The sequence below is a fragment of the Triticum dicoccoides genome, chromosome 5A (assembly GCF_002162155.2).
Source record: "Triticum dicoccoides isolate Atlit2015 ecotype Zavitan chromosome 5A, WEW_v2.0, whole genome shotgun sequence".
Classification (NCBI taxonomy): domain Eukaryota; kingdom Viridiplantae; phylum Streptophyta; class Magnoliopsida; order Poales; family Poaceae; genus Triticum; species Triticum dicoccoides.
This window is the reverse complement of record NC_041388.1, coordinates 432,607,935-432,618,218: the sequence shown is the minus strand read 5'-3', so window position 1 is coordinate 432,618,218 and position 10,284 is coordinate 432,607,935. Positions and strand designations below refer to the sequence as shown.

Here is a 10,284-nt window from a genome sequence, read left to right as displayed (position 1 = left end):
GCAATTATCAGAAATCTCAAACAGGCAAGCTCCCGTTAGCTCCTCGATCCAGATCGCTCAGATCGGGCGAGTCGGGGGCCAGATCGGGACGGAATTGGAGGGAGGGGGAGGGGAAGGGCGAGAGTACGCACCCCTCCTTGACGGTCTTGGGGTCGGGGGAGGGGGAGGCCGACGGCGGGGAGCGCATGAGCTTGGAGACGAAGTAGCGGAGCACGCCGATGAGCACCATGACCACGGAGAGCGGGATGAGGACCCAGTCCCGGATCGCCGTGTCGAGCACCAGCTCCTCAGCCATCGGGGCCGGGCGGGGTGACTAGCTACGTCCTACCTGGGGCGGCGAGCCCGCGACCGGCGACGCGGCGGTGGCGTCGCGAGGGGGAGGAGACGGGACGAGAGGGGAGAGCTCGTCGTCGACGTGGGTGGATGGGCCGAGGCGGAGGAACGGAAGGGCGCTCGCTGTAGTTGAGGGGTCGAATAGAACTCGTCACAGTGGGCCGGGTCGCGACCCACCGGGCCGATTTGTTTTGATTTTTCTTGCGGGGTATCACCCGGCGCGAGAGCTCGTGGCAGAGGCCGGTCCGGAAGAGGGCGAGTTGACAGTAATGGAGGAAGAGGAGGGCAAGTTGACAGCAATGGAGGAAGAGGAGGCCGTGGCAGAGGCCGGTCCCGAAGAGGGCGTGGTCGGGGCTCTTCTCAGGCAAATTCTATGGAAGAATACAGTGAGGAAGATACAGCCAACACCGCTTCTGATGTATCCATGAGTGAGGCTGAAAATAACAGGAAGAGAGGGGGTATGGCAAGTGAAACCAACTCATCCTTGACATTGGCGCATGCAAGCAGCAATGCCAACAACCCGTTGCTGCTTCCACCCCCACAGATACTGCCCAGCCCTTCTTCAGTACAAGAGCCAAAGAGAACCAAGCAAAACTCGAACACAACTGAGAAGAACAGTGAGGAGAATGCAGCGGTGACCAAAAATCTTGATGCGCGTTTGGCGGGCTCCCTGACAGGGTCACGCGTAGCGCAATGAGTCTGCTATGCTGGAACTGTCGCGGGATTGGCAAACCTGCGACAGTTAAAGAGCTTCGTGATCTAACGAGGCAACTTGCCCCCTCTGTACTTTGTATCCTTGAAACCCAAATAGAGGGAACTAGAGTCGAAAACTTGGCTGGTTCATTAGGTTTTAATAAGAGTTTTGCTGATAGTAGTTCTGGTAGAAGTGGTGGACTAGGGATGTTTTGAAACGAAGAAATAAAGCTTGAGGTTATCGGGTACTCTAGGTATCACATTGATGCAGTCATTAACGATCTGATGGATGTTAAAACAAGGGTTACATTCGTTTGCGAAGAAGCCCAAGTAAACGAAAGATATAAGACATGGGACACGCTTAGGGGAATTGTCGGCTCTAACAATATACCCTGGCTAGTCTTAGGCAATTTTAACAAGGTACTTCATACACATGAACATGACGGAGTAGGAAACAGAAGTCAAGCACAGATGGATGCCTTTAGGGATGCTCTGGATACGTGCGGCCTATCTGACATAGGTTACACGGGCACGGATTGGATCTTCGAAAGGAAGGTGGCAGGTGGGTCGCATACTAAAGTGAGACTGGACAGAGGCGTGGCAAACCCAGCCTGGTCCATCGCTTTCCCCACAGCTAAGCTTGAGCACAAGCTAGCAGCGACAAGCGATCACGTCCCAATTCACGTGAAGTACGTGCATGAGGCTGCATGCCAGCGGGCCCCGCGTTCTTTTCAATATGAGTTGACCTGGGAAAGAGACCCCGGTTTGGCGCCGCTGGTGGAATCTGCATGGGCAACTGGAACGGGCGACTCGGTGATCTCCTTGAGCGACAAACTCCGGTCGCTATCATCTGATCTGTCCGGATGGGACAGAGCACACTTTGGCAATGTACGGCGCGAGATCCAACAGCTCCAGCGGCAGCTACAGGAGTTACGGGAGATTCGAGGAAGATCTGGTCCTAGTCACGTGGAATTAAAAACAGTAGAGAGATTGACAGAATTATTTCACAGAGAGGAAATTCTATGGAGACAACGCGCTCGTATTGAATGGCTTATGCATGGGGATAAGAACACATATTTTTTCCATCTACGGGCGAGTAGAAGGAGGAGAAAAAATCAGATAAATTCACTTTTAAAAGAGGATGGGTCTGCGACAGAAAATGTTCTAGACATGGAGAGCTTGACTACATCCTTTTATCACCACCTGTACACTTCTGAGGGGGTCCAAGATAAGGCGCTGGTTTTGGACACAATACCGACCAAAGTGACGCAAGATATGAATGACATGTTAAACGCTCCGTACAGCCAGAAAGAAGTGAAAGCTGCCTTGTTTCAAATGTTCCCGACAAAGGCACCCGGGCCTGATGGATTTCTGGCTCATTTTTTTCAACACCATTTGGGAAACATGCGGTGATGATGTAACCAAGGCGGTCCTGAAAATTGTGGAGGGCAACGAGTCAACAGAATGCATCAATGAGACTATTTTGGTTCTCATACCCAAGGTGAAAAACCCTACACACTTGTCTCGGTTTCGTCCAATTAGCTTGTGCAATGTTCTATATGAAATTGCATCGGAGGTGATCGCCAACAAATTGAAAATAGTCCTACCTGACATCATATCCGAGGAACAATCCGCTTTTGTGCCTGGTAGAATGATCACAGACAATATCATTACAGCCTATGAGTGTTTGCATTTTGTGAAGCGCAATAAGGCTAAGAAGAACCAATCTTGCGCCCTCAAGCTTGACATGATGAAAGCGTATGACAGGGTTGAATGGTCTTATTTGAGGGCAGTTATGATGAAGCTGGGCTTCAATGAACGATGGGTTGATATAGTGATGAGCCTTGTAACTACGGTCAAATTCTCAGTGTTGTTCAATGGCAAGAAGCTAAAACAATTTAAACCATCTAGAGGAATCAGACAAGGGGATCCAATTTCTCCGTGTTTGTTCTTGATAGCAGCAGAGGGCCTTTCATGCCTCCTCAAATCAAAAAGTGACTCATCCAATCTGAATGGTCTACAGGTGGCACATACGGCGCCTCCGGTGAACCATCTCCTATTCACAGATGACAGCCTGCTGTTCTTCAAGGCAAATAGTGCGGAGGCAAATGAGGTGTACCATGTTCTGAATACCTATTGTCAGGCAACCGGTCAACGCATTAACTATGCCAAATCATCTATCTATTTCAGCAAAGGTGTGCTAGACACGATCAGACAGGAGATAAAAGATACTTTACAGGTACCCAATGAAACTCTTAATGAGAAGTATTTGGGAATGCCTTCTGACATTGGCAGCTCCAAGAATGGTGCGTTCAAGTATCTAAACGATAGGCTTTGGAGTAAGGTACAAGGATGGATAGAGCACACAATGTCCACGATAGGAAAGGAGGTTTTGGTTAAATCGCTGGCACAAGCGGTGCTTGTGTTCTCAATGTCATGTTTTAAGCTCCCGAGGGGACTATGCAAACATCTCAACATGCTAATCAGAAAGTTTTGGTGGGGGAGTAAAGAGGGCAAAAGGAAGCCTCATTGGGTGTCCTGGGAGACCATGACTCAACCTAAGGACATGGGGGGTCTGGGTTTCAAGGATTTTGAGCTCTTCAACCTTGCCATGCTCGCCAGGTAAGCATGGCGACTGCTTCAACACACTGATTCTCTATGTGCCCGAATTCTAAAAAGCATATACTATCCAGCGAATGACATCCTTGATGCGGAGCTGGGCAGCCACCCGAGCCAAGTATGGTGAGCTATGATCGAGGGAAGGGATGTTCTAAAGCAGGGCCTTGTCAAACGGATAGGTAACGGCGCATCCACGCATATATGGGAACAAAACTGGCTGTCTTGGGAGGAGTTCCTTCGGCCCCTCGGCTGCCATGTTCAGAACCCACCTACAATGGTTTCCGAGCTGATCGTTATGGCCACAGCTTCATGGAACAGAGAACTAGTTCAGGCAACCTTTTTGCATATGGATGCAGAGATCATCCTTGGAATACCACTCTGTACACGCAACTGACCTGATTTCTGGTCTTGGCATTATGAAAGGCATGGATCCTTCACGGTTAAATCAGCTTACAAAATGCTTGTGGTGACTAAACAAAGAAGAGAGGCGTGGTTAAACGGAGAAGCTGGTCCATCTAACGCAAGGGCAGAAAAGGGAGAGTGGAAGTATATCTAGGAAACATCAGTCCTTGGGAAGATTCGTATGTTCCTCTGGAGATTATCAAAACACTCGCTCCCAACCAATGATGTACGAGCACACCGTCATATGGCCAACTCAAGCACCTGCGGTTTATGCGGGGTTCAGGACTCATGGCGGCACTCTCTCCTTGAATGCACATCTTCGAGAAGCGCTTGGGCACTAGCGGAAGAGGAGATCACATATAAAATCACATCTAATACCAAACCAAAGGTGAAGAGCTGGCTCTTTACACTTATGGGATTGCTGACACATGACCAATTTATCACAATGGTTGTAACTCTTTGGTCCATATGGCATGCTCGGCGGAAAGCTATCCATGAAGCAATATTCCAGAGCCCTCAAGCAACCCATGGCTTCATCGAGAGGTACTTGCAAGATCTGGCGATCATACAAAATACAGCTCAGAACCAAAACATTAATGGCACGGTGCCACGGCCAGTTCAGGCAAAACCAAAAAAACCACCTCCTGGACACCACAAAATCCATGTTGATGCGGGTGTTCGCGTGAGGAGAGGTGGTTCAGAGGTGGCTGTTTGTAGAGATGAAGGGGGCAACTACATTGGAAGCTCGGCCCTTGTAGTTGAAGGAGTGTATGATCCCCCAACACTGGAGGCAATAGCATGTAGGGAAGCTTTGGCCCTGGCGGAGGATCTGGGCATTCATCACTTCATCGTGGCATCGGACTGTCGACGGGTCGTGTTAGACATCAACAGAAGGGCACGCGGGGCTTATGGCGCCGTCATCAACGAGATCAACATCAAAGCCTCTACTTTTTCTTGTAATTTTTCTTTTGAAAGTCGTGCTGTTAATTATGAAGCACATCGCTTAGCAAAATTTGCACTCTCCAGAGGTCCATGTCGCCATGTCTGGTATGGTGTTCCCCATGACCAAGTGTGTATCCCACTTCATGTGGAGTTTGATGAATAAGGTAGGTTTTTACCCCTCAAAAAAAACCCGGCACGAGAGCTATGTGTCTTGCCCGATGATTTGTTGAGCAGGGAACTAAGGTAATCATAGTGGAGAGTAATTTAGACTAGTAGCATGCATATGTTACTAGTCTAGTCTATGTTACTACCTTCGTAATAGGTAGTGTCATAGGTATGGTAACATATGCGTCTTCATTTATTATTTTGTAGACTAGTAACATATGCATGTTATAGGTGTGGTAACATATATGTCTTCATTTATTATTTTGTAGACTCATTTCACATTGGAAATCGCTATGTGATGGTAACATTGTAACGCCCCAAGACCGGAGCTTCAGATGCCTTCCAGGGTTTCCGGGTTTCGTCGTGTGATTTGTTTGGTTCTTTGCATTCATCCTTGCATCATGTCATCATGCAACCCGTTTTAAAACTCACTTAAATAAATTGCATGGATCTTCGGTCCATTTAAACCGAGGGAATTCACATGGTGATTCTCTTTAAAACATATCCTCCCAATAGTAGGGAGCTATATTAAACATTTAATTAATGTGGAATTACCTTGACACACGTGCAAAATAATTCCCATGTCTATTCCTGTTCGAGTTTGACCTTCAAACCTTGCCAATATCTCTCATCTCTTTTATCGAGGCTCCTCCTAAATTCTCAACATTTTTGTCCACTCCTAAACCTTGTCCTAGTTCAAACCATTTGAATTAAATTCAAATGAGTTTGAATTTAAATCTTGCATTCTTGCTAACTTCTATTTTCTTGGATTAAGCTCATTTTTCTGAGTCTGAGAAAATTAACCCCATGCTCCAATTCTTTCCCTAACCCTCTCTTCTTTTTTTATTCACTAATTTTTTTTCTGCTAAAGAATTAAGAGGGAAGAGAGAAGCCTAGGCCCATCTCCAGCAGCCCCGTCCCACCAGTGGCCCAAGGCCCAGCCGCACCCACCTAACCCTAGCGCTACCTTAGCCCGATCCCTCGCGCACCTCTCCCTCGCGATCCCTCCCTCGCGCCGCCAGGAGAGGAGGCACCACACTCGACCCCTCCTCTCGCTCGTGACCCTTTTCCCCTGCTCGATCCCTTCCCCCGATCCACTTCTCTCCCTCGCGCTGCACCCCTCGCCCCGATTCCCTCGGCCTCGTCCTCTCTGTTGGAAATATGCCCTAGAGGCAATAATAAATTAGTTATTATTATATTTCCTTGTTCATGATAATCATTTATTATCCATGCTAGAATTGTATTGATAGGAAACTCAGATACATGTGTGGATACATAGACAACACCATGTCCCTAGTAAGCCTCTAGTTGACTAGCTCGTTGATCAATAGATGGTCACGGTTTCCTGACCATGGACATTGGATGTCGTTGATGACGGGATCACATCATTAGGAGAATGATGTGATGGACAAGACCCAATCCTAAGCCTAGCACAAGATCGTGTAGTTCGTATGCTAAAGCTTTTCTAATGTCAAGTATCATTTCCTTAGACCATGAGATTGTGTAACTCCCGGATACCGTAGGAATGCTTTGGGTGTACCAAACGTCACAACGTAACTGGGTGGCTGTAAAGGTGCACTGCGGGTATCTCTGAAAGTGTCTGTTGGGTTGGCACGAATCGAAACTGGGATTTGTCACTCCGTGTAACGGAGAGGTATCTCTGGGCCCACTCGGTAGGACATCATCATAATGTGCACAATGTGACCAAGGAGTTGATCATGGGATGATGTGTTACGGAACGAGTAAAGAGACTTGCCGGTAACGAGATTGAACAAGGTATCGGGATACGGACGATCGAATCTCGGGCAAGTATCGTATCGATAGACAAAGGAAATTGTATACGGGATTGATTAAATCCTCGACATCATGGTTCATCCGATGAGATCATCGTGGAACATGTGGGAGCCAACATGGGTATCCAGATCCCGCTGTTGGTTATTGATCGGAGAGTCGTCTCAGTCATGTCTGCGTGTCTCCCGAACCCGTAGGGTCTACACACTTAAGGTTCGGTGACACTAGGGTTGTAGAGATATTAGTATGTGGTAACCGGAAAGTTGTTCGGAGTCCCGGATGAGATCCCGAATGTCACGAGGAGTTCTGGAATGGTCCGGAGGTGAAGAATTGTATATAGGAAGTCCAGTTTCGGCCACCGGGAAAGTTTCGGGGATCACCGGTATTGTACCGGGACCACCGGAAGGGTCCCGGGGGTCCACCGGGTGGGGCCACCTATCTCGGAGGGCCCCATGGGCTGAAGTGGGAGGGGAACCAGCCCCTGGTGGGCTGGTGCGCCCTCCATGGGCCTCCCCTTGCGCCTAGGGTTGGAAACCCTAGGGGTGGGGGCGCCCCACCTGACTTGGGGGGCAAGTCCCCCCTTGGCCGCCCCCCCCCCCCTTGGAGATGGATCTCCTAGGGCCGGCGCCTTCCCTAGGGGCCCTATATATAGGGGAGGAGAGGGAGGGCAGCCGCACCCAAGTCCCTGGTGCCTCCCTCTCCCTCCGTGACACCTCTCCCTCTCGTTGGTGCTTGGCGAAGCCCTGCCGAGATCCCGCTGCTTCCACCACCACGCTGTCGTGCTGCTGGATCTCCATCAACCTCTCCTCTCCCCTTGCTAGATCAAGAAGGAGGAGACATCTCTCCATTTCGTACGTGTGTTGAACGCGGAGGTGCCGTCCGTTCGGCGCTAGGATCATCGGTGATTTGGATCACGACGAGTACGACTCCATCAATCCCGTTCTCTTGAACGCTTCCGCTTAGCGATCTTCAAGGGTATGAAGATGCACTCCCTCTCTCTCGTTGCTAGTATCTCCTAGATTGATCTTGGTGACACGTAGGAAAATTTTGAATTATTGCTACGTTCCCCAACACTCTCGGCCCCGCCACCAGGACCCGCAGCTCCGCCGCCTAGCGCAGCCGCCGCTGCCTCTCCCGTACGCCGTGCCACCTCTCCTCTTGCTTCTCCTCACAGAGCCCCCCCATCGCCAGCTCCTCTCTCGAACGCCGACGAGCCTGCTCCACCGCCTCCTCACCTCCCATGCCGCTGCTGCGCCGTCCAGCGACCGCCACTGCCGGAGCTGCTCCTTCTGCCGCGCGCCACCCTGAGCCGTCGAGCCTCGCCCTCGACCTCCTCCCTCACACGGTTCCTTCCCTGCCTCCTGCTCGAGGAAACGACCAGCCAGTGCCTCCACCGTCTCTGCCCCGCGTCCTCAAGCTCTAGCACCGCGCCTCTACTCCGCCTCCTTCACCGATGCCTCAAGCCAACGCCGGCTTCCCGCACCGCTGCCAGGAACGGGTTTGCCGTCTGCCCAACTCCGGCCTCTCCTGCTGCAGTCTCGCACGCAGTCCTCGAAGACCTTCGAGGCTTCGATCCCCTGCCCGACGCCAAGATCGTAGCTCCATGTCCTCGTGGACGCCAAGCTCTCTTTTAGGGACCTCCTCAAGACCAGGAACGCCGTGACCGAGACTGGCAAGTGCCACCTCGGTCTGCAGCCCCGCACCACGCCCTGAACTACCTTGTTGCTGCCCACCCGAGGCCTCCTTGGTCTGGTTTTCAATTTGTTTTTGACCGGCAAGTTCGTCTTCACTAAACGTCCACACGACCGCAACCGGGGCCTCGTTCTGCTATGTTTTGGACACGCCGAGTTCCTCGAAGGCACCGATGCCTAGTATGTCTCAAGACCCGGATCGACCAGTACCACGACGTCCGGAGCCCTCGGATCCGTCAAGTTCGTCTACCCTCGTGTGTACCACTACCGTCGCCCCGAAGACGTTGGAGTCATCAAGTACCTCTCTGAACGAACGTGAACGACTACCATCGCAAGAACGGGACCGGCAAGTCCGAAGACCCCAAGTACCATGACACCGATGACATGAACATCTATGGAAACTCGTGCTATGATAAACATGTACCACTACCGTCGTCGAGATTGTGAGAACCTCTACTGTCGACCCTAGAGCATGCGAGAACAACTACTTACACTACGAATGTCCCAAGAATGTCTACTTCCCCTACACCGCATCGAACTCGAACCCCTCCGATAACGCATGCTTCGAAGGTATAACCTCGAGACGACGCCCGTGAACGAATGAATGCATGTTGTATGAGATGCACCCTTGTTTTGCCTTGAGTCTGAACTATCGGTGCAAGTTGCCCCTCTTTTGCGTTGCCACCGACATGTGGGAACTCGGTATCCGAGATCACCCCACCGTCCTTGCATGACACGCTCCTGTCACTTTCTTTTGCATCGATGTCTCAATGAGTTGTCGGAACCGGAACATCGCCGTGGCACCATTATGTTATCGTCGCCGTGGCACCCCTTTTGTTTCCGCCATGATGACAAAATGCTTCATATCATGCTCTTATCAACATTTTCATAATTATTGCATCAAACTTGCAAATGCCATCCACAGCATGTTAACAACATCAAGAGTGTTTAAATTGTTGTTTTCTTTAAATTGCTAAATGCATATGGGGATTTACCAGAATTGTTATTTGATGTTTCCGGCCCCATTTAAATTGCTTAGATTGTGTAGTTTACTTTTGCTTCATCTCTTGCCATGTTTAACAACATTTAATATTGTTGGGTACAAAAACGGGAGAGAACTAAATAATTATTGTGGTGTTTCGTCAATATGCAACTCGTTGCATATTGAGCTCCACTTAATTTGTAGTGTTGTTTGTGAACTTTGCCATGCCATGCTTCATTAAACCGGACATGCATCAAACTTGGTTGTGCATCATGCCATGATTATGTGATGGTTGTTTACCATGTTGTTTGCTTCTTTCTGGTGTTGCTTCTTCGGTTCAGTTCTGATAACGTCGCGTTTGTGAGGATTCGTTCGACTCCATCCGTTTGTCTTCTTCATGGACTCGTTCTTCTTCCTTGTGGGACCTCAGGCAAGATGACCATACCCCCGAAATCACTTCTATCTTTGCTTGCTAGTTGCTCGCTCTATTGCTATGCCTATGTCGCGATACCTACCACATGCTTTATCATGCCTCCCATATTGCCATGTCAAACCACTAACCCACCTTGTCCTAGCAAACCGTTGTTTAGCTATGTTACCGCTTTGCGCAGCCCCTCTTATAGCGTTGCTAGTTGCAGGTGAAGATTGGAGTTGGTTCCTTGTTGG

At 49.9% G+C, this 10,284-nt stretch overlaps 1 protein-coding gene across 1 annotated transcript in view; it reads right to left on the bottom strand.

Annotated features, from left to right (window-relative positions):
- Positions 1 to 295, bottom strand: part of LOC119302115 (ER membrane protein complex subunit 3-like) — a 3,835-nt gene extending 3,540 nt beyond the window's left edge. Inside the window, exon 1 of the mRNA XM_037579134.1 lies at positions 132 to 295. Within this exon, the coding sequence (XP_037435031.1) occupies positions 132 to 295 (164 nt within the window). The remainder of the gene's footprint in view (positions 1 to 131) is intronic.
- Positions 296 to 10,284: the final 9,989 nt, after the last annotated feature.